This window comes from Cebus imitator, unplaced genomic scaffold (assembly GCF_001604975.1).
Source record: "Cebus imitator isolate Cc_AM_T3 unplaced genomic scaffold, Cebus_imitator-1.0 Scaffold2, whole genome shotgun sequence".
Classification (NCBI taxonomy): domain Eukaryota; kingdom Metazoa; phylum Chordata; class Mammalia; order Primates; family Cebidae; genus Cebus; species Cebus imitator.
The window spans coordinates 16,006,058-16,032,112 of NW_016107317.1; the positions used below are offsets into that span (position 1 = coordinate 16,006,058).

General features: G+C 34.5%; 1 protein-coding gene across 6 annotated transcripts in view; it reads right to left on the reverse strand.

The window, feature by feature from the left end:
* The window catches only part of CNTN1 (contactin 1), a 372,749-nt gene that overhangs the window by 114,896 nt on the left and 231,798 nt on the right, over positions 1-26,055 (reverse strand). For all 6 annotated transcript variants that reach the window (XM_017530373.2, XM_037739053.1, XM_017530379.2 and 3 more), the window contains 8 exons: positions 24,320-24,415; positions 17,239-17,445; positions 13,718-13,817; positions 13,400-13,581; positions 10,364-10,488; positions 9,586-9,703; positions 4,296-4,446; positions 116-243 (listed from right to left, as the gene is read on the reverse strand). In XM_017530373.2, the coding sequence (XP_017385862.1) occupies positions 116-243; positions 4,296-4,446; positions 9,586-9,703; positions 10,364-10,488; positions 13,400-13,581; positions 13,718-13,817; positions 17,239-17,445; positions 24,320-24,415 (1,107 nt within the window). The remainder of the gene's footprint in view (positions 1-115; positions 244-4,295; positions 4,447-9,585; positions 9,704-10,363; positions 10,489-13,399; positions 13,582-13,717; positions 13,818-17,238; positions 17,446-24,319; positions 24,416-26,055) is intronic.

Below are 26,055 nucleotides of genomic sequence, written 5' to 3' on the forward strand. Positions count from 1 at the left end.
CCTGAAATACTTTTGAAACAGAAACTTACAAACACATTGACTGTTTAGATGCTTAATGCTGAATCACATGTTTTTTAATGCATTAGAAATTAAGCATCCTCAAACATTAACTTACCTGTGATAACAAGGGTTCCAGTGCTATTAGCTTTCCCTCTGTTATTTTCTGCAAAGCATGTGTAGATACCGCCATCATTCCTTGTAATGTTATTGATTTCTAAGCTACCATCTTCCCAAATGAGTATTCTAGTGAAATAAAAATTATATAATTCACAAATCTGATTTAGTAAAATATGTCTTAGTTTACAAACATTAATATTTTTCCATTGTTACATTTTATATAAATCATGCGACCACAGACATTTTTGTAAGTTGAAAAATTCTAGCCTTTAGTTATAATATATTTTCTCAGCTTTGACTATTTGTTTTAGAAATCCACTTTCTTCTTTTTTCTGAACTATTGCCATAGTCATCTAACAAAATGTCCACTATTGGACAAGCTGAAATCAGTCATAGGCCTAAAAGAAATGAGCCCAGGTCTCCCAGAAACGTAACCTCAGGACCTCAATTCAGACTAGTAAGTGGGGACAAACTGCCATTTTCACGGCTACAGAGAAATATAAACATATTTTATTTTTAGAAGCTAAAAAATATTTAAAAATATTCCTTGGTAACAACTTCTGGAACAAATTGATATTTAGGAAATTCTTCTTTGAACAGAAACTAAATCTTTTATACAACACATATTTTTTCTGCCTGTCAGCCTCTTCCCCAGGAGATGGAGACTAAAAATTCACTGAGTTTTATTGTACAGAAACTCACACTTAAATACTGAATTGCCTGTCACTGGATGTTTACTTTCTTTAAATAGATCATTTTCAAAACTAAAGTATCTTTGAAAGTTTGCAGAAAGCATGCAAACATATATCCATTTTAAGGGCAAAGTCTGATAAAAGAAAAAAAAGAACTATTTAACTTACTAATAAAAGTCTTCATATAAGAAAATATCAAAATTTTTCACTAATATTATAGTCCAGGATTTCCTTTCCTTCCTTGAACAATCCAGTCCCAACTGGAAGCTCATTTGAGAATACTTTTTGTTGTTGAAGGAGAAATGCAGTATCAAAATAATATAACAATAAAAGTAACTATTTAAGATCATGGAGGCTCTGAGAATATGCCTTCTTCTCCAACTCTAAGGAGTATAATTGATTCTCTATCCTAGACGCTGTACTCAGAAATCCATCCCTGTATTTATTTAGAGCCACACATTCCACAGGCTGTTCTCAGTCAATGACTGAGCATGGGACGAGTTCTAAACCATGCCTGCTCCTGGAAAACAGTAAACTCCTCTGATATGCATTTTTGACTGGAGGACTATTTAGTGGCATTACCATAGTTTCTTAGAATTGCAGTGCATTCCAAGTCATTTTAACCCAATCATTTTACCTTCCTTCCCTCTGTCCTTTATCTGGGATCAGACCTGTATCTCAGTAAAATACCTCCCTGAGCCTCCACCAATTTCCTATTTTCCCTCCCATGCATTGCCATTAATTAATTTATTACATAGCTAATCTTCCTGGCATCAGAAACTTGGAGGACACATATTACTACAGTACCAACATTAATGTGCCGCACTTTTTCTCACTAAGCTCTAGTATAAGTCCTTAGCCAAATACTCACATCCATCCTATTTAACTATTTTTCAAGAGACATGAAAAAATTATAATCAAGTGGCAGTGAAAAAAACAATGATAATTCTTTCTTAAATTCACACTAGTATTTTGAGCTTACTTATGTTAGTTTTCAATTGATCTTTACCACCTTTAAAGAGTATACGTAATTCCATGTGTCATTCATACCATTTATACTTTTAGGTGTTCGCCCTTGAGATTAAATTTACTTTTTAATAAAAATATTTAGAAAACCTAAGTTTTTACATAATTCTCCTTATTCTTAAAGCAATATAGATTAAACCCTCATGATCTCATCCTTATTTCCAGATACTATGATATAGATCAGCTGTCAAACAAACTAGGAACCATCTGGTCTTTAACCAGTTGGTCACTATTGTTGCCAGAATTACTCCAGAATAGCATCTGGAATAGAAAAAAATAATGAAGATCCCCTTATAAGTGGTTTAAATAAAAATGACTTTAGAAGTAATAGCAGTTCATTGAATATCAATTAGCAACTATCTTAATTCTGCTAATTAAAAAGAAATTCTGCTGCAGGAAAGTATATCATTTGAATCCAAAATAAAATCGTAAAATGAGAACCTAATTACCATTTGTAGAGATGCATAGCTTCTCCAAAATATTACATAAAGCACTCTATAGGCCACTAACCAGATACAAAAATAACTTTGTTATATGGAAATTGTTTTTATAATTATTTTCAGAAGAATAAGACTATATTTATGCTTTAAGACCAATATTAAGTTAGTCCTTGGATATTCTTTTTCAAAATAAACACCAAAATTTTTATATTTAGCTTTTTATACATACTATTTTATAATTCAAATATATTTGCGTATGAATACTATACCTACTATAAAATGGTACTTACACTGAGGTATTAATAAGTTAAAGTACTAAGTAAAAATTTGATTTACAGACTCTTTCATCAAGGAAATAATACAATTTGATTTCAAAGGCTTTAAGAATATTATAAAAAATCAAAATTGTAAAATTTCAGGAGCTAAATCTTTCTCTTCTTTTTTTTTTTGAACACATACTGATATTTAGAAAAAACAAGTCCATGAAACATTGTCCTGGGAAATCCGTGGTTGAAGAGGTCCATGACATGGGTCTTCATCAGAATCAGAACAAGATTTTGTCATTGAGGAGGGAGAACTAATGGAAAATGCCATGCTATAGGTTGTGGAAGGAGTAGGCACCTACACATGGGGCTGCCCTTTCATCATGGTTTCTGCATTGCTCATTTTCTGAACATTCACGTTTCAGTGGCAAATAGAACAAATGGACTTTTCCTTTAACACTTCTTGTAATATCATTTTGTTAAAATCTTAACTCTTAGGTCAGACATATAAACTTTAATAGTTAATGTGTTCAGGGAAGCCCCTGCTGTCCCTTGCCTCTTCCCCCATTCCATAAACAGCCATGCCTATGCTCATCCTAATAAGAGGGCTGTGTTGGCATACTCTCAATTCATATCAATGTCTTACAACTTCAAGTTCTAGTTTGGATATCATCAATATATTTTTTCAGAAGGTCACTTTAACTTTACCAAGCTTTAGAGACTTCAAAATATGGATGAGAATTCCAATGTTATTTATTGGGTTACTGTGAAGAAAATAATATGTTTTCTACACTTGAGTAAGAATAGTCTTTCAAATGACAAAAGTGATCTTTGTCCTTTTTCTTGTTTAAGACTTTTAAACAGATTTCCATTACTCTTAGGTGAAGCCCAAGCCCCTTAGCCTAGAAAACTTTGTCATTTATAATCTGGCTTACTATGTCTCATCCTTTAAAAGTCTCCTCCAATTTCCTCTACAAACAAACCATACTGATTTTAGTTTCTCCAATTTCCTACACATTCTAAACTCCTCACCATAGGGCCTTTGTGTTGCTGCCCTCACATCCTGGAATACACCCCCAAGCCAACCCCCACATCCCATCCCTCTCACTTCCAATCCTGGCTGTCTCCTCCTCATAATTTTTGCACTCAATACTACTTCTTCTAGGAAACATACAAACTATTCAGTGTGGCTTTTATACAAATAATCTACGTAAGTCATACTCTGCTTTTCCATTTTGTCCCAAACCACCGAAACATTGGTAGATGGTCCACTTATAAGAAAGATAACATGTTGTTCCTTTCAAGATGAGAAGAGATTATTTATACTTTGAAATCACCTTTTTATTTTTCTACAAAATATTTAATAGGCTAATTGCATAAAATTCAGTTGAATATGAATAGATATAGATGTCTATGTTAGGGGTAAAATATGTTAGAGAGATCCTATTTTACTTCCCATTGTTTATTAGCTGAGGGTCACTGGGCAATTTCTAACAACAAGAACTACAAAAAACACCTTTGAGCCTCAATTTTCTAAATTCCCTATACATTATAGAGTACTGTTAATTGAACCTTCATTATAATACATACTGACAGGGATAGGTATTTCTGTTCATCTTAGAACTACAGGATCTTCTGTGGAAAAAAAATAATTTGGAACAAACAACATTTTCATTATTAACATATAAATATGTCTTCTATAAAATAAACTTTTTTGAACAGTTTATTGCATTTGGATGTCTAGTTTCGGCACTGACCTGCTGCTATTGACAAGCCACTCTGTCCCTTTACTCCATGAAAACTTTGGTTTCGGTGCTGCTTTAGGTTTGCATTCAATTATCACCCTTCCACCTTTAGCAGCCAGGATCTTTTTCTTCATAGGATTCATTTCAAAAGTTGGAGCCAACGCTAAAAAGAAAACAAATTGTTATTTTTCTCTTTTTGCTTGTAAAGCCTAAACATTGCTTCTGTGTTATAGAATCTTTTATTCTTTTTCATATTTATTGGAAAGGATTTATTTCAGTAAATACGATCAATTGTTACCAATAGACATTCTATACCTACTGCTTTGTAACTTTAATAACTTTTACTTATCATAAAATTCACCCATTTCAAATGTACAGTTCTTGATGATAACTAAATTGATTATTAGAAACTTTATTAACAGAGTTCAAGCATAGTGGCTCACACCTATTATCCCAGCAGTTTGGGAGGCTGAGGTGGGCAGAAGGCTTAGCCCAAGAGTTTGAGAGCAGACTGGGTAACATGGTGAAACTCCATCTCTACCTAAAATACAAAAAATTAGCTGGGCGTGTTTGCCTACCTGTAGTCCCAGCTATCCAGGAGACTGAAGTGGCAGATCACCTGAATCTAGAAGGTCAAGTCTGCAGTGGGCCATGATTGCACCACTGCACTCCAGCCTGGGTGACACAGTGAGACTGTGTCTCAATCAATCAATCACTTTAATTTCAATCAAATGTTTTATACACATTTACCTTAAAATTAACAGTAAATTCAGTTGTTTTGACTCAATCCCACAAGGAAAGTAAAATGAAAGTCTGGAGAAAATTGACCAGCATTATACACACTGACATATGATCCTAGTCAATCCTCTAAACCACATGTTGAATGAACTATCTCCAGTTAATAAATGAGAAAATTGAAATCTATTAGGATTATCTAATTTGGCAAAGGTGCCACAGGTAGTAATCACCAGGAGTCACATTTGCATCTAGGTCCTTCTGTTTCCAAAGCATGTGCTTTTCATTAAACAATGCAATCTCTCCTTTATACATTTACTGAGCATCAACTGTATGCAGACACTCTGGAAAATGCCAAAATAATTGAAGCCCTGCTTTCAGCACCTATCCATAAACAGCTATGGGAATAATGGATCTAATCAACGAATTAAGGAGTACATGATCATTTGTAGTTCATCCTTACATCCAAGTAAAGAACAATACTTATCAGAACAGCATACTCCTTTGCCGGCGTGCTCTGACTTTCCTCAGGTTTCCCACATTCAATCTACCGCTCACTCTCCTTTTCTCTTGGCAAACTCCAAGCAGATTTCATCCATGTATTTCAACACATGACAATCATCTGTAACTGCGTACTTTCTGGAGGCTTTTCTAGGCCTAAGCATATTTTTATCTGAGTTTTGACTCTTCATCATCTAGTCTGCTCATTCTCAAATTTATCTGTGTATTGAAATCATCTGGAGATGTTTTTAAAGTGTCCATTCAGTAGGTCTGGGGTGAGTGTGGGATTCTGCACTTCTAATATGCTCCTTGGTATGGCTGCTGCTGCTGATGCTCTGGGGAAGACACCTTTTGTGACAAAGATTCATTCTATTCCGTTGTTTTGTTAGTATGAATTTTGATAACTGGCAATAAAGTAGTAAGCAACAACCTATGCTGTACGCCTAACACAGTTCTGGGTGTTTTGTGTAGTCTCAATAAACATTTTGTGTGACATGACATATTGCTTTGAAAACATGAAAGAAAATTTAATAGGTTTATATTTTAAAAACCAAAATTCAGATAGAAAATAAGGATTTTCCTTGAATCAGTTTAGGTTTTAATGAAATAGTTGATTTGGTGTGGTCCTTTAAATGACTTCAGATTTATCTAATATTTGCATTTCTAACAACAGGATCTAGACTATGTTCCTGTATATGTTTTGGAAGTGGCAAAAAATAAGGGGATATCCTTCCTCTCAGTTAAGATGAAGGCATGATGCATTACGTATGTCTTTGGTTCTTTATTGTAATATATGAACCTATTAAAAGAATAGCATCTGGTGTAGAATAAGTGCTCAATAAATATTTGCTGGATGAACACATGAATTAACTAAATAACCCAGGAAAAGAGAGGAAGAGATAAGCACTGTGCATAAGAATATAATAAACGAGCATGGATTGAGACAAATTTAAACATGGAGCTACTGATCTGGGGAGGATCAAATTGTTCAGTTTGCTAGTTACTACATTAATAGTCATTAAAAGATTTGAAAATTCTAAGCTGAATATATAGAAATCTTTCAGTCTGAGCTGAGGAATTTTTTATACTTTTTTTTGTAATATATGAAGATACCAACTTTAACAGAAAATAAAATTTACATTTGGGAAATAATTCAAACTGACTTCTCTAAGAGTCAAAATGATTTTATATTTTTTACCAAAGATACCTGAGCTTGCGATGCTTTCTTGATACCCAAGAAAGTAGAGTAAATATATTACCAGGAAATTTAGGCTTTAGGGAGGAAGAAATAGGGTATGATCTTCAGCATTATAATAAGTGGATTGGAATGTTAAAATTAAGATGGCCTGGCCGGGTGCGGTGGCTCATGCCTGTAATCCCAGCACTTTGGGAGGCCGAGGCAGGTAGATCATGAGGTCAAGAGATCGAGACCATCCTGTCCAACATGGTGAAACCCTGTCTCTACTAAAAATACCAAAAAATTAGCCAGATGTGGTGGCACATGCCTGTAATCCCAGCTACTTGGGAGGCTGAGGCAGGAGAATCGCTTGAGCCCAGGAAGTGGAGGTTGCAGTGAGCCAAAAATGCGCCATTGCACTCCAGCCTGGGCAACAAGAGTGAAACTCCATCTCAAAAACAAAAAAAAATAAGATGGCCTTAACTTATTGAGACTAGTTTTATTTACTTCTTTATAATTCTCTCATTTCCTGCCATTTTCTTTTAGTGTCAGTCAATCTGTAGGGTTACCAGTGTTTTGAAGAGTTTTCTTTGGGTGCAGCAAGAATAAAAGTGGCCGCATTGAGTCATTGCTTTATCTTTCAGTAACTAATGCTAAAAGAAAAAGCCTGACTTCCTGAATTCACTACTTAGAATATGACTTGACCTAGCAACAACTCTTTCAAATAACATGAAAAGGACATAATACAGTAAGACTTTTGGGCTGGGCACAGTGCCTCATGCCTGCATTGCCAACATTTTGGGAGGCCAAAATGGGTAGACCACTTAACTCAGGAGTTCTAGACCAGCCTGAGCAACATGGAGAAACTCCATCTCAACAAAAAGTAAAACATTTATCTGGGTGTGGTGAAGTGCGCCTGTTGTCTCAGCTACTTGGAAGGCCGAAGTGGGAGGATGGCTTGAGCACAGGAGGTGGAAATTGCAGTGAACTGAGATCATTCCATTTCACTTTAGCTTGGTAAAGGGATAACTGGCAATACATAAATTAGTAAACAACCAACCAATGTTGTACACCTAACACAGTACTGGGTGTTTTGTGTAGGCTCAATAAACATTTTGTGTGACATGATATATTGCTTCAAAAACATTTTTAAAAATTAATAGGATATTTTAATAGGATTATAATAATTTATATACAATCCTATAAATTATAATAAATCATAATTTATTATATTATAAATTATAAATCATATTAAATTCAATTTTATTAAATATATATATTAAAATTATAAATTATAATAGGATTATATTTCTTCAAAACATTGATATCCCTACAAATTGACACTAAAACCCTTGATAGAGAGAGGCTGTCTCAAAAAAAAATAGACTTTTGTAAAGCAGTTGTAGTGAATATACATAAGGTAGTCACAATAAAACACCTGGGAGATATTTCTGGTGTGAATTGCAGAAGATTAGTGGATATACTGGATGGGGAAGGGACGTGATGAACTCTGTCATTCTTCAGAACAAAAAATCTTTGAGGAGAAGATGTGAGTGTGGGTGGGAGATATTAAAAAAGAATTCAGCTGCAGACATGCTAAGTTTGGATTATCTGTGGGACTAACCAAATGAATATTGCTACTAGGAAGTATTTATATCCTGAGCTTGAAGCTACGGATAATTATCTGGGCCAGAAATATAAATTATGGGATCACTAGTAAGTAATAGGAGATGCAGAAAAAATTAACTAGAAATTTTAAAAATAAAAATAAAAACCAGGCATAATAATGTAGGATACATAAAGGGAAATGGAAAAGGAAATGAAATGGATCAGAGAAATGGAATGCTGGGATAGAGTAGGATTTCTAGCCAGGCAGAGGACAGGGTGAAAGAGGTGACAATGAAGGAGATAGAGAAGAAATGGTCTGTGAGGTCTTACAGCTCAGAATCACCAAAGAAAGAGATAGGAAAGCTTGAGAATAATACAGGACCAGAAAGAGAGGCAACTGGTAGATATATTTTCACACACACACACACAGCACATAACACATACACACACAGGAGAATGAACAGCTGTTGATATCAAGTATCAGGAAAAATGAAAAGGAATGAATATAGTGCTGACAGGTAAAATAATTGATGTTTGCTCAGGAGAGATTCTTTCTTCTCTAGATAAAGAGTATTGAAAAGACAAATATAGTAAAGAGATAGCTTTGAGTGGATAGGAGGTTGAAATACTTTATGCCAAACGATTTCAATTTTCATAGAGCACAAGAATACAATGTAAAAGCCAGAGTCAGGGTGCAGTAAGGGACTTGTAGAATGTCCTAAAAGTTCTGAATAGCAACTGTAGGGTATGAGACCTAGGGACTGAGAATGTCCCCAAAATGGCTAAATACTCATCTGAGGCTGGATCACATGCAGTGTTTTAGCATCAGTCTTCAATGTTATGTGATTCTGCAGGCAGTGTTCAGCTGTCCAGGCATATGAGAGGATAAGACTTGTTGACAAAATTGGCATGTGTAAATTGTGCTTTATCATTAAAAAAATGCCAAAAACAATTATATCCATGTTCCTTCAAATTTATTATAGACTTCAGCTTCTTAGCTAAAAATAAAATGATGCAATTTCATGCAATAGGAATTTGTATGTAGTCGGAATTTTCAACTAGCAAAGAAAAGTTTAAAGCGTTACTTCCTCCCTGCTTAAATGTTTTTCAATGAAGGGAAAAACCATATCATTTCATTCCCCACTTCATTTTAAAAGTTTTTAACATTGGACATTAAAGAACATAATGTGAAATCAAATGTGATCCATGGATACTCCATTATCTTTTTTAATATGTCACTTTCTTGATGAATGTTTAACAGAAATTAGAAATGATACTGACCCAAGATCTTCAACTCAGCATTTGCGTAAATGGCTCCATGTGTGTTTTCAGCTATGCACTGATACATTCCAGCGTTTTCAAAAGTCACGTCATACAGTCTCAATTCCCCTTTATGATACTGAAAAGAATAAAAGTTAAACATATTCTCAATAAACTGTAATAGTAATACTTTCACTTAGGTTTGGGCTTGGTTGTCTTTTAATTTAGATACATTATGTTCATCTGCCCCCACTGTTACCTAAGATGAACTGAGTGGGATTTTCATGGCATGGGAAAGGAAACCCACTTACCATGCCCAAAGGCTCTTGTTCTATTCATCCTACAGAGCTGAGAGTCCACCTTTTCCCCTCTTGGACCAGCTGGGAGATTACAGTGGGAAGGTAGAGAAGAATCCCACTGCTGCTACTTGTCCCCAGGGCCAAAGGTAGGACTTAGAGCTTCACTCTTACCTCTGTCTCTGTGGGGTACAGGAAAATAGTGGCAAGAAAAAGAGGACAATATCAGGTATTGGAGATGGATGAGTAGGAAGAGGGTGGAAAAGTGGAACAAAGGAAAAAATAAGGAGAGAGAGAAAGAAGGTAGAGTAAGATTACAGAAAGTTGTTTAAACTGAAAGAAGATACTTTATGTTCAGTTTTTGGTTTTTTTAGGAAGCTTTTATATTTCAGGGCCCAAGTACTCTTTCTCTATTGATTCTCCTGCTAAATTTATCCCAGGACCACCCTGAAACATTGCTTGAACAGGGACTCAGGAACAGCAAAGTACATGAACATACATACCGCATATCCATTTTTCAACCATCGGATGGTAGGGATAGGCTTCCCTGTGGCTACACAAGGCCAGTAGAGATCACTGCCTATGTCCACCTCTGTGTCATTGATATGTTCTACCCACTCAGGGAATGCTAAAAAGTAAGAAACATTGTACATTTTAAATGCAAGTCTCAAGATCCATCATAATATCCAGAATATAAATATTACATTTAGTAAACCTTATTCTGCAGAATACATCAGATATTGTAGGTATCCCAAATTCAATATTTGAGCCATCAAAATTATATTTGCATAGGCCTTTTCTTTGTATAGGTTTAACCTATGCAAATCCTAGATCACTCTAAAAGGAGGTAACTATAGCTCAGTCGTTATTTTTCCATTTGTAAATCATGTTTTGTTGAAAAGCTGAGTTACAATTAGAACTAAAATAATTGATTTTTTTCTGCTCATAACATAAATCTTTCAAGCCTGTCAAAATGACAATTGAGGTTTTAAAGAATTATGTCTCAATTCAATATGACACCATCTCTTAACCTTTTGGATAAAGATTCAGATTTTTTCCCACTCCTTTAAGTATATATTATCTTCATTTTGATGTAACTCAGCTAGTGGCCACCGTAACATCTTACTGTGGTGCTAGAAAAATTACTTGGACACTTAAATATACTCTTTTCATATTAGAAACTACATATAGTAGCCATGATTGGTGAAATCCATGCATGAGTAAAATTGATCTCAGTCTCATTTTTAATCTGATCTACTTGATATCTAAAGAAACACTCATGAAAATGAGAAAACGCTAAAAATGTTCCTAAGGAAAAAATATTTCTAGAGAACAAGCAAATGAACAGTTTGATGGTCTTTTTTATCATTTCAGTTATCTAGTCCAAATAGATGCAGATAAATAAATTAATATAAAATAAAATGGAAGTTGGAAGAAAGAATTCTGAGTGGAAAATAATTTTCTTTGAAAATGGGGACTTGTATTAAGTTTATGGCAAAAGCAATATATACATCTTATATAAAGCATTTAACAAGTAATAAAATGCCAGAAATTTTAAAACTAGAAAACATTTTTATAATCTCACCAAATACCATCAATATTACACATTATAATGTATATATTATATGTAGATATATGTACACCTATATACATATTTTATAGCATATATAATCTTATTTAGTACAATTTCACTCATCATTATATCTGTCCATAATATAAAGAGATATTTTTTTAAATATTGGTGGATACGTTCATGTTAATTGAGAGAGGTTTTACTTTGTATACAATCTTAGCAATACATAATACAGGAATATCAGCACCTTTCCTGTCTTGGTCTCACATAGGTAACAGAGACATTTGCTATTATATTATATACTGAATAATTGAATTGGCTTGATACATTCTATATATGTCTTAATTATGTAACTTTCGAGTGATTTGATCAGACCTAAAGATAATACTGAGTATGCTGCATTAGTAAAGAAGTAATATTCCTCTTAAATTACCTGCTATAAATACCTGCTCTGGCACCTTGGTTCTTCTAAGGCTTTAGATATTAAACAGTTCAAAATTCTACTCTGCTAAGAACCTGGAGTGTAGTTTTCTTAATATGTTGAATAAAAACATGTCTATAAACTTTAGAAACGTGGTAGAAAGTGATGGATTTCAAAAGTTTAAAAGTTCTTAACTAGACTTTTCTTCCTTTCAGGAGGCCATTTCATGCATACTTGATATGTATCACGTTAACATTACGGTGGCACTGGATATACAAGTCTGAGGTTTAGGGTAAATGCCTGGGTTAGAGCGTTCAGGGTATAGAGTGTGTCTAAAGCCATGAACATGAATGAGATCCTAAAGGGTGTGACTGAAATGGAGATGAGGTTCACAGATGGAACCCTGATTACACCAATGTTAGAAAGGTATGGAGCAGGGAGGAAACATCAATGGAGAATGAAAGATTATACAAGGAAATTCAAAACAAAGTGGGTCCCAGTCACGAAGCAGAAAAAGGGAATAATGAAGAAGGGAGGGACCAACTGCGGCAACCACTTCTGTTAGATTAAACAAAGTACACCTGAGAATTGAACATGGGCTTCAGCAATATGGAAGTTGGTGGTCATGGAAAGAAAGGTTTCTTGGAGAGGTAGAGATGCAAATCAAGTTGGAGCACATTTAAGAGAGAAGAAAAACCAGAGATGGTGACAACACTTTTAGAGATTATGGGTATATCTGTCAAAATTTTAATTCCTTTTTGGGAGAGACAGGAGGCAGTGAAATGGGACAGTAGCCAGAATTAAAAATGAATAATCTTGTGTAAGCCCTCAAAGTTTATTCTGTGTGACTTGCAGGTTCATGTTGTGGAACACTATAGAGATTATTTCAGTCTGGAATGTTTCCAATGTGGCCTGAAAAAAAATCTGTCTTCCCAAATGTAAGTTTATTTTGATGTGTGAAAATCAAAGGCTTGTGCCAAGATAATTTTCTCAAAGAAAAACGATTCCTTAGACCAGTGGTTCTCAAAGTGCGACTCCAGGACCAATAGTATTGGTATATCTTGGGAATTTGTTAAAAATACAAATTCATGACCCCCAACAGACCTCTGAATAAAAAACTCTGAGAGTGGGGGCAAGCTATCTGTGTTTTAACAAGCCTTCCATATGATTTTGATGCATGCTTAAGTTTGCAAACTACTGACTTAAACTAAATCATAACACACAAGTTCTGTAAATAAAAAGATACTGAAAAAGACAGTGATAAAACAAGTAAGCAACTACATTAATTGTATATTCTGAAAATCACCAATAATACTTCTGTCAATCCGTTGCTATTATCTGTGGTTCAATTGGTAATAAGTTTTTAACTTCTATAACTCATAGTTGTGACTGCATTAGACATATGAGAAATATTTTATCTTTCCCCATGATGGTAACATACATCACTGTTTTTTAAAATATTAATCATTATAAAGTAGTTTTTCAAGTATGGAAATGGCTCTAAATAAGATACTGATGAAATTTATACAAAATTAATATATCTACCTTGAACATAAATTCTTGCTTGATGTTTATCCTTTCCTCTAATGTTCTCAGCTTCACATTCATAGATGCCTTCATCTTCTAGCTGAATATTGAAGATCTTAAGAACAGCCCCAGAGATACTGATCTCAGCAGTGCTTGGCATTGGTTCTAGAACCTTCCGCCATCGGATATCTGGAACAGGACTTTAAATAGAAGATACAAGTGCTAAAGTGTCACACACTTAAAAGACAATTAGTTTATGTTTATGGCTTAACAGTTATTTATTTTCTAAAATTGTACCATTTCTATATATGTTAATAAAAGTGTCAGTATACTTACTTTCCAAGTGCAAAACATTCTAAGGTCACATTTTGGCCCATCAATGCATATATATCCTTGAACTGAACTACGATATCAGCAGGATATGGTTTTGTTGTTCCTAATATTAAGAGAAATACAAATATCCACTAATTATTAAGCACAACAGTTTTCCTAAACATGGTAATCCTATAGGATTATAACTGCTTCAATACGGAAGCTTTTCTCTGTACAGGTACTGCTCATATCATAATGGATAGACTTCTTTGTTTATGCACAGTATGAATGTAATATAACTTCCCAGCATTCTCAATAATATTAGCTCATTCTGACAGTTGCATAACCAATGTGACTCAATTTACTAAAAAATTCAAGTCTTCAGAGAGCATCACATATGTGTCAAACATTGTGATAAGTGCTGCATGGAACTCAGGAAGGTGGAGAAAGAAAATGAGGGAGAAGGAAAGAGAAGAAGGAGAAGAGAGTAGAAAAGAAAAAGGCAAGGCAAGAAACCAAGGGGAAAAGAAGAAATGACCACAGAGATAATGGGAATAGGAAACAAATGGAAAAATGGGAAGGAGAAAGGTAAAGAAGGAAAACATTTACTCAGACAACATGGCACTCTTCAAAATAGACACTTTATTTATTTAGCATATAAGTCCTGAAAGGTGTATTAATCCTTCAGGCTTACAGAGAAAAAAACAGGCTCAGAAATGTGAAAAGCATTGTTTAGGATCACAAATTTGAGTGTGTACCTTACATTGTAAAATGCTAAAGAGTCAAATAAATAAATAATGATCTGATATATAAGCCAAACCAAAATGGGTTCTCTGAAAGAGTGACTGATGAGGAGGGTAGTTAGAAGTAGGTAAGGGCTACAGGACTCTGCAGCAAATATGGCATTTAAATTGGACCAGTTCAGGTTGAGGAAATAGCATATTATTACAAAGCTCCAGGAGTACGCAAGGAATTTTAAAAGGTCTAGGAACTCAAATGATGCTGAAGTATATGAGCTTGAACCCACAATCTAGAAGGGCTGAAAAACGATATTAAAGAATTTGAGATGAATTTTCTCAATGGGTAATGTATTAGTCTGTTCTCATGATGCTAATGAAGACATACCTGAGACTAGGTAATTTATAAAGGAATAAGGTCTAATGGACTCACAGTTCTGCATAAGTGGGGAGGCCTCAAAATCATGGTAGAAGATTAAGGAAGAGCAAAGGGACATCTTACGTGGCAGTGGTCAAGAGACAGCATGTGCAGGGGAACTCCTATTTTAAAACCATCAGATCTCATGAGACTTATTCAGTACCACAAGAACAGTATGAGAGAAAGCACCCCCTATGATTCAGTGATCACCACCTGGCCCCACCCTGGACTAGTAAAAATTATTACAATTTGAGGTGAGATTTGGGTGATGGCACAGCCAAACCATATCGGGTAACTGCCACTGGGACTTGATAAGAGAAGTAATATGGATCTTATCTTTGGTTTAAGTAGAAGAGCTTGCTGCCATTTTTAAAGTATGGAGCATGGAGAGGAGAAATATAGAAGTCAGTCTCAGTGGTCCAAAAAGGCTGTTTCAATAATTCAGGCAAAACAGGTGAGGGCCATCACTAGGGCATAGTTACAGTGGAAACAATAAATTGTATTTCAGAGGCAGAAACAACAGGATGACTCCTTGGATCAATGTTTCTCAATGTGTAGATTAAAGGCCCAATTCATCCGAATCACCTGGGATACTGCTTCAACTTGTGGATTCCTGGGTCACGTTCCAGGCCTGCTGATCAGTATCTCTGGGTCCTGCATTTTCCCCAAAGCTCCCCAGATGCTTACATACTAATTAAGAACCACTGGGTTAGCTGTCCTGAAGAGCAGTGGAAGTCAGGATTTGATAATAAACAATCCTACCTTGAGTTGTTAGAAATAAAATTGTATTGCTAAATAAGCTAAAGAAGAGGAGGATTTAGGGAGAAAAAAACACATGTATTTATGACACATTGAGCTTAACATCTTTGAGAGCTTTTTTAGGAACAAGTCCAGGATATAGGAAGAATTGAGGTCTAGACACAAGAAAAGTTTTGGAGATATGAACTTGAAGTCTTTTGCAGAGGAATACTGTTGAAAATGTGTAAGTGGGTGAGAATATCAAGGAAAAGATTCTAGAAGAATATTTGTGAAGAACATTCTATGAAATTTGTCAGAGAGGCAGAAGGGAGATGAAGAGTTCAGGGAATCAGGTGAAGAAAGAAAAGTTCACGAGAGGCAGAAGGGACAGTATCAAAGTTCAGAGTAAGGACTGAAAAGTAGTCTTTGGATTTAGCAAATAGGAATTCATAATAATTCAAAATTGCATTGAATACAAGACAATATGCATAGAGAATTAGGTAGAGCAGAATCTTAAGATTCAGGAAAGAAGAAAATAAGTGATGCAGTGAAGTTTCTAATTGAGTCAAATAGAACATGAACCAGAGCAACTGGAGGACTAAGCTTGAGCAGGGAGAGAAATATTCTGCTATTGAGACAAAAAGTAAGAAAATAAATAGATGTGCTGAACTGCAAGTATATTTCTGGGCAGAGTAGAAAAGAAAATCAAGAGAATTTTAACATGATGGCTCCTTTTCAGTGTATGAAGTAGGGGGTGAGATTATCTCTTAAAACTGAGGAAAGAAAAATGAGCCAAAAAGTCAACAATATTTTTTGAATACCAATTATGTGAGTGTTGTCTTGCAGAGAAAAATAAAAATGGAACCTCAGTGTTATTATGCCATTTTTCCCATCATCACACTGTATTTAGGGGTAAAGGCAGGAACCAAACCTAAGTCTGTCAATCTGAAGCTGGTAGGCTCTCATGAGCTTGTATTTGCTGATATTAATGTAGCAGAAGGACTTGGATAGAAATAGTGAAGCAAGCAAGTATATTGTGATTTGATTCTCTTAAGCAGCAGAGCATTTTAAAGGGGGAAGCAGTCCAATGGAAGCCTGGGAAAAGGCCAATGAGATTGTCAGTGGTCATCCACCATGGTGCTCCCAGGATAGCACCCTATTCTGATTATGTAGAATAGAAAAGACCATTTATTTACTTAACTGTGTCATGTAAATCGTTCCTTAAAAATATCAAAATAATCAAAATGACTTAAACAATAATTCTACAATTACTATTGTTTTGATCTAATAGTCATTTGATTTCTTCATGAGCTTACTAAGAAGTAGGAATGGCCATAAAACAAAAAGTAGATGCCAGTGATTCCCACTGCAACCAATACACTAGACCTTGACTAAGGTATCAGTCCCCTGTGCATTTCCCAAGCTAGAGGCAACTAATCCGAACTCAACCTTCTGGTAGCAATTTTATCAGCTGAATCTTCTCAATGCAAAAAGCTAAGAACTAAGCCTTTGGCCCCTTAAATGTGCATCTCCTCTATATTGTCCTCCCTGAAAAACCAGCTAGTCTTCACTGGGCATCTATTTTTATTATGTTAAGTATACCATATGTAGACAACCTTGCAAAAACAGAATGTAACAAATAAAATACTTACGTTCAGGTATTGGAATGAGTGGGATGAATTTGCTGAACACGCTCTTTGTAATAGAAGGACTGGAAACAAAGCAGGAATAATTGCCTTTGTCGGAAGCCTCAACATTTGCAATGTAGAGATTGCCATTTGTCTGAGACACAAATCGTCGTTTATCCATTGTGATAAATACAGGAAATTCATTTAGAAGCCAGCGGTAGCTAAGGTCATCTAGGAGAAAATATTGTCTTCTAAATATTAAGTGCTTCTCCCAGAGCTGTTACATAATCTAATAGAGGCTAGTAACAAGCTATCACTTAATCTAATAGAGCCTCTTGTAGAGCAAATGCTGGGAGAAAGCCAAGGTAAACAGTGTGAACTTTTAAATACCTACCATATTTTACATGAATATAAGCATTACACTAAGCAATTACATCTATTTATCTCAATTATTTTATAAGCTATTAATATTCTTTCATTTCAATGATGGGCTAAGTGAAACTCGAAGAGTTTACATAACTTGTTTAGAATTTCATGACTATTAAGAAGAAATGGGATTTGAATCCACATCTAATAACTCCAAAGCCATGACTAATCTGCTGTACTGCATTTTATAAATAAAATTAAGATCACTTACCATATTATTGCTTTATCTATTTTTTTTGTGCGTACACCTATTTTAAGTTATAGATTTAGAAATGAGCTTACATAAACTATTGTGGTCACATTAAACAGAGAAAACCACAGAAACAGGGAAGAGTATGGTACTGGTTTAATTAAATAGCAGGAGATGTATCATCGGGTCACTCTTACCCACATGGAATTCCTTTGGCTAAACACACTAGCTAGTTAAATGGAAAACTGAATTTCCTCCTTAATTTGCTGAATATCCTATAGTTTTCTATTCCTTCTTTCCTCTCTGTTTTGATGAATCACTCCCAGTGATTCAAGAAATACACCAGAGGAGACAATGGGTAATGCATACCTCTAGGTCAAAAAACAATGATTCCCTTCCAAACATCTTGATCACATAAAGACAATTTCTACTAGGAAGTATACAAGTGGGAATCTCTTTAGGTCAGACTAGATAGGATTTTAGATGTAAAATGGTGGAAAACCAAGACCTCACAGCACTCAGGCTTCTTATAAAGATAAATAATCATGACAAACAACTATTTTGCTTTATGGAACTCAATGGGGCTAGTAAAGCTTTCAATGAGAGTGTGAAAGCACAATGACTATGAAAAGCTATCAGAGATGTACATTATATGAGCTTCACACAATTGGGAATAATAACCTGGGCATTATAGTTAGCTTAGCTATGAAATTTTGTCCAGCAAAATATCAAGAAAGACAGTGAATATGATTATATTCTTTTGGTTTTCAATATTGATCTTTTTAAATTGTGGAAGCATCATCATATGTTTGTTATCAAAGAAACGGAATACAGTTAAAAAGAGGCAGAAAATTAGACTACCATAATTAACCTCTAACTCAGAATTATGGTTAACATATATTTCTGGGCATTTATATCTGTGAATGATTGAATTATTTTAATTATTTTCTTTTTGCAGATTCAGGGTCACAGCATCATTAGTATAGGAAGAAATTTAGGGAGCTGCTTAAATTTCTGAAATGAGGTCTTCTGGGATAAGTAAAGAGGTATCACATTCAGAAGTATCACGTAGTCTTTCATCCAAACTGATATTTATAGTACATTTTTAAAAAGGCCTTGATCTCTTCTAATTCTGAATAATATTTCCTATTGTCAGTTGAGATGTAAATTAAAATTCAGTAGGGATTTCTGTTAAATATTAAATCCCCACTGCCCCTGCCCCACCACCAAAGCCAAAAAAGTCAAGAAAGTATGTATCTCCATACAGAGAAAGGACTTTTGTAACTATAGAATGTATGAAAGATACTACCCACAAAATCCATTTAGAGTAATCAGTGGCTATGTGAATACAGAGGCCTGGATTTTAATTCTCAATATAACTTTTATCAGGCAAATTAGTCACTCTATTATTCAGTTTCTCTAAAATGTAAGACATTTTCCTGTGCTCCACTCATAAGAGATGTGTGAAAATAAATGAAAGAAATGATGGTATTTGATCCTTATAAGGGATAAATGCTAAATGAGAGAAGTTATTGTCATGGTATTGTATGAACATAAATCTTGGACTATAGAATAACTACTCTGACTGATTTGATGCCCAGTGTAGATTCTCTAATTTATTTATTTTGCAAAACCTGAGTACTTTCCAAGTGCTGACAAACAAGATAGATGTGGCCTCTGCATTTACGGGACTTGCAATATAATTACTCTAAATTTAACAAATTTTAGCTTATTGTTAAAGCCATTCACTTGGACAAAACAATAATTACAATTTCTTAGAATCTGTCAGCACTCAGTACAAGAAAGGTAGGTATGGCTCTTGCCACTTTTAAACAGGGACTCCAAGGCCTAATAGGGCGAAGTGACTTGCCTGAGGTCATACAGCAAAGGCGAGGCAGAACTGATGTTCTAAGCTTCCCTACCCACCATCAGCAAAATAAGCTGTACCAAGACTGGAGCAATAGCCACCCTGACTCTCCAACTTAAGGATGAGATGTGATTTTGCCAATCTCTTGATCTTTGATCTTTTCTGATTCTGAAATCAAAAGATAAGCCCTGATATAGTGCTTTTAAGGACTCAACAGACCATTTTCGTTGTGTCTTTCCTAGCCCCATGCAGATGATAAAATCAACCTTCTTTGCAAAAGCCTGTTTTCCTCAGATTGCAGACTGGATTAAACAATAAATTACTATAAAATTATTTTTTAGTAAGAGTAAGTGCCAGGACATGTTTAAGAAATATTACTTTTACGGATAGATTTTTAACACTTCTTGCTTTTGCCCCAGAAGCCTAGACCACATATATCACAGGTGAAATTCATTTTGTCCAATTACAGTGCATTAGGCTAACATCACTGTATTATTTTGAACTATACCACTTATGTAGCCTTGCAAAATGCTGCATCAATCTCCGTGAAATAAACTTGAGCTTCTTTAGTTCAAAGCATGGGGAAATAACTTGAAAACTTTTTAGGAGATTTTCTTGCCTTTTAGAAAATCAGCTTGAACAGAATGGAATTTGCCTGTACCAAAATCACTGTAGTTTCTAATCAGTGCTTTAACACAATAAACTACATTAAACATGTTTAGAAAGAAAGTTTTATTGTGAGCTAATGTGTTCCTTACCCTGGTCTCTCATTCCTGTCTATTTTTGTGATGATCTATTGAGATTCATTCAAGATTATATTCAGTATTCCAGGAGTTGTTTTTCTGAAGAGCTCTCTCATTTTCTTATCCATTTTAAATTTCATAATGTCCCTATTATCAGGTATCTCTTATTTTGTCAATAATACCTACCCTTGAAGTGACTTTTTTTTCCCATTTCTCTTTTGCTATATACAAATATATGATTCATATTTTTTGAAATGGAATGAGTCAATTTTTGATGGTTATATTGATAGAAAATTACTTGGAAAGAAAGCATTATATCTTCATTTTTGAGAGTCCATGACTTTAAAAAGTCTTGCATGTTTATGAATTAGGTATTGCAATATAATAAAACAAAAATCAAACAAGAAAGTTTATGTTTTCAGGAAACTTAACCCTACATTTAATTTAATGAACAAATCTATTTGCTCTTCATTCTCTCACTCTCTCATTCCTCAGATATTATATTAAACACTTACTTTGTATATGTACCAGAAAATTATTTGTATGTCAAATGTTATAAAATTGAGTGAACATTTATATTCAAATGCACATTTGTGATCGCTCTTGATAAATAAGAAAAGCGGTCCAAATGAGAGTTTCCCTCCTTGCAAGGAACTGAAGACCATCCAAATACAGATAAAAATGTATGAGATTGCAAAAGCTGATATGTTTCCTTTTGAACTTTTTTTCCTGCACATGAATGAGGAAGATAACATCTCTATAATCCTGAATTAAAAATCTTTAGTGTAGTGAGATGCACTGAATAATAATAACAGATATAAAACATTGGCTTTACTAAAATATATTTTATTTACTTTAATAATAATCTATTGAAATTGCATATCCATTTTACTATTTTCAAATCCATTTTAAATGAGGAAATTAAGATTTAGACATGCCTAAGTTTACTTGACATAGTAAGGACTGAATCCCAGATCACCAAATAGAACAACAGGGTTTGACAATTCTAAATGGTTGTGTATATAACATTCTTAGACATTCAGAACACAGTGACAGGTTCCTTTGCACCTTCAAACTCAAGTTGTAAGCCACAAAACATAAAACCTTAATTTACCTTCATTAAAACGGAAGGAAGATTTATAGCAGAGAGATAGTAAAATAGTACACATAAGCACATACATACACACATGGATTTGAAGCAAATGTCTGTTTCTATATCGGTTGAAGATGGCATATCTGATGAGCTACTAAGATTTATTCTGTGAATTATAATGTCTCTTGAACCAACTTATTTTTGTTTTTGCTTTTTCCACGTAAACATATCTATCTTTATTGAGATAAAGAAGTAATGGACTCTTTTGGCTTAATGGCTTTAAGCTTCTGCTGACCTTGCTCTGGCCCATGTATTTCACATTCAGCACCATGGCTTAGACACAGCAGAGACTGAAAAGCAAGACTTATCTTAGAAAAATCTCAAAGCCTGTTTTTTGGACCCCTGCTTCTTGCTTTCTATCTATTCTAATTCCCTAGGTAATCATATTGCAGTCCCATGGTTTTGAAAACAACTTATATAATGATGAATCACAAATTGATATTCCAAGCTTAGACATCACCCCTGAGATCTACACACATATAGAACTGCCAACTTGATTTCCATTTGGAAGCTTAACAGATGCTTCACATTTAACATATCCACACCTATTCCTTCAGCTGAAGTAATGGCAACTTCATTCTTTCGGGAGCTCATGGCAAAAACTTTTATGCCACCCTCAACTCCTGTATTTCTCTTCTATACCACAAAAAGTCAACAAGCAAATCCTCTTGGCTTCTCCTTCAAAATATATCTAGAATTTAACTAAAATATACCTAGATTTCTATATAGAAATTTAATATATTCTATTTACCTAGAATATGCCTGGATTCCCACCTCCACTGACACCACTCTGGCCCATCATATGCTATTATAATACCTCTAACTGATCTCCTGTTTCCACCTTTGCCCTCCCCAAGTACTGTCTTAAAACAGTAGCCAGAGTCACCTTTCTATAACTTATGTCATGTGGCTCCTCTACTCAAAGCCCTCCAATGTAAATCACATTCAAAGTAAAAGCCAAAGTATTAATAATTGCTATGGATTATAAGGTCCCCCATAACGCAGCTCTTGTACCTCTCTTATTTCATTTCTTATTACCCTCTGCCTTATTCACCCTATGGCACCACCCTGCCTTCCTTGGTCTTCCATAGTCCCACCTCAGCATCTGCCTGGCATGCTCTTCTCTCAGAAACTCACATTGTTAGCTCTTTTATTTCCTTCCCGTGTTTATTCAAACTTTCCTTCTAGCGATGCTCCTCCTGAGGTCAGTCGTCCCCTCAATACTTACTCTCCCCGCTTCCCTGCATTATTTATCTCTCCTTATTTATCAATATCTAACATGCCATATCTTTCAGCCATTTATCTTATTAATGTCTGCCCCTCCCAGTGGAAGATCTCTGAAGGCTGGTAGCTTTTCCTGTTTTGCTCCACTGAGGCATTTCTGTGGCATACATTGTGCCTGCTATATAAAAAATGCTAAGGAGAGATTTTTTGAGTCAATGAGTGATGGAGTGAAGTCCCTCCCATATTGAATGTGGTCAGATATAGTCACTGGATACTTTTGGTATTACCTTTTGGGAAACGCTATGAAAATGGCAGGGTTTTTAAATATACATACATATATATATATATATATATATATATATGTATGTGTATATATATGTATGTATATTTATATATACATACATATGTAATATATGTAATATATATATATATATATATATATATATGTAATGTCAATAGTTCCTTAAGAAAAAGTCTTTTCTCATTGAAAGGGTGTTACAACATTTTGAATTTTATATGTCACTCCTATATTTATCAAGCAATTATCTTTCTCCTATTGTGGAGAAAATTACCAATGTTTGATATATAAACAACCACAACTACATATATACACATACACACACACACACACACATATAATTTCACATTAAATGTATACTGCATAATTTTGTGTGAAATATATGTATCTGGCTAGGTACATACACACACATCAGATTGATGTATTTCACACAAATTCCTGCATGGATTTTAAAAGCTTGTTATGTTTCATTCTCTATGGAGATGTTTAAAGTCAAATTTATGACATAATATTAGAACTATAAAAATAGAAAAAAATGATTTTTAAATTGTGAAGAGAGGTATTTATATATTGTTTCAAAGGGATATTTGATAAATAAAACAAATGAAAATTGGTGAAAGCATATAAAGAATTCATCTTTTAGTTAGCACTTTTGTAGCTTTTGTCTTCGCCATATTAAATTACATAAAACATATATTCAAAGTCGAATCTCATAACAGATGACACTTAATTTAGCACCATTTTTAAAGTAGATAATTATTGATATTCCTAAGGAGATTAATAATTTATTATGTCTTTATCCCTTTCTAGTGTTTAGTTACATACAGCTAACAGTATTTTATAGACACTAACTTGTTAAGAAAATGATTGGTTATATATCCTTCCTTGGTACTGTTCTATTTCAGGAATATTTTCTAGAAAATGATGAGAATTTCCCTGTGGAATAGGAACTTTAATGATGACATAATACAACATATATATGTTTATAAACTGAAATGATTAGAGATCGTTTGGACTAGAACCAAGTGACTAATGAGCCAAGAGAGGAAGTGTCCATAATGATCAGTGACACATTACAAGCTTATGCAAACATCCAGGCTAATTAATAATGAGCCATGATTATTGATAATGTAGCATTATTACTACGAAAATGGAGCTTGCCCATTTTGTTTGATAGATGCTAATAGAGAGGAATTAAGTTTACCTGGAAAATGGTACGGAGGGTCACAGAGCAGCACCATTCCTTTCCCTTCTTTTACTCTGACCTCAGGACGTTCCTCAGGTGGGAAAGGATCAAGATCTAATTACAAAAGGAAAAAGAGGAACATTCACTCTCCAGTCAAGAGAAAGAGAGACATTCATCAATTTTACCTTTCAGCGACTAACTCACTTTTGAGATACAGCACTTCTCAGTGGTTTGGTGAAGACTAGTAAAGTCAGCTCCTCGTTCTTACATTGCTGGGATTTGTATACACTATAAAGTTCTGTGATGAGCTCAAGGTCTACAGATATTGGGAGCAGCCTGCATAAGAATTCTGACAACCCTGAAAATCACAAACGTCCTAAAGGCTTTTGTTTCAGACTTAAGGAGAGTCTCAGGCAGGGCACTTGGAAATACAATGAAATCAGACAAACCTAGGGACCTACCAAAGAAAGTAAATAAGAAGAAATGACTTAAAGGAATGGACTCATTTGATGGGTATTTCCCTTCCTGAGGGAGGGCTTGGATATCGGGAAGGAATAAGGGTAAAAGACAGGACCCTAATTAGGGAGCATGAAAATGACCAATCTCTTGCTCCTTTTCAAATTCTGGCTTTGCTTCAGTTCTAATTTTCTTTACTCTTTTCTATGTATTTGGAACTTATATTCCACTTGATTCCTTGATATTCTTCCAATCCTTCATTTGTCTTACTGACTCTATTTTTTTTCTGCCTTTCTTCCTGTTCCTTACCTGTGATCAGCACCCAACATTTAATTGTTACTTTTCTCCATATAAATTGTATACCTCTGAAAAACTATTTATTCTAAGTGTTACTTTTTGCAGAGGACTCTTCAAATCTACTTCTCTAGCTCTGATGTCTTACTTGAATGCCACCCCTATCCTCAATAGCTTACTTGACATTTCAACTTGGATAACTCAATATCACAATAACCTCTGCATGTGAGGCAACCATTTAAATGCTTCCTGCCATCCTTGAAATTGGTTTTTCTTGCTCCCATCACATTTTTAATGAGAACAGAATGTCTCTGCCCTTTGACTAGACATTCCTTGGAAAAAAAATTTTACAGTCTTCTTTCCTTTTGGACAATGCAACCTGTTAATTCTTTCCTTATAGTTAATGTATGTAATTTACATTTCCACTGTCACCACACTAATTTAATCTTACTTCTATTCCTGGCCCTCTCATTCCCTCTTGACAAAACCTACCATGTAGGACTTCTTAAAACATTGTTTTCATTCTGTAATTCATTTTGCAAAAGATTTAAGTGCTCACGTAAATCACATACTGGAGATCACCTGGTCCAACTCATCTCCCAATGTAAAATTTTCTTTCAGAACAACCTCTAATTTTTAGCTTAGCACAGTTTGTCATTATTGGCCCTAATTAAGAGAAATTTTTCATGTAATTTAAATTTAAAATAAATTAAAAATATATAATTAAATTTATTCCTACTATGAGAAATACAATATTAGTGAATAAGGTATTGTCATATTGGATTGATCTTTGAAGAGTCATAGCCATTATGTTGCAATATGTGAAATTTTCTTCCCTCAAAAGCCAATTTTCACCCCCTTATGGGTGATAGTGCCCCTTTGATAATATATGGCTTGACGCTTGCATTGATGCTAATTTTTAAAGAGTCATTCAAGATCCTCAGACCCTGGTTTTCCTTTAGTTGACAACATCATCTTTCACTGTTTCAAGTGCCTTCATTGTA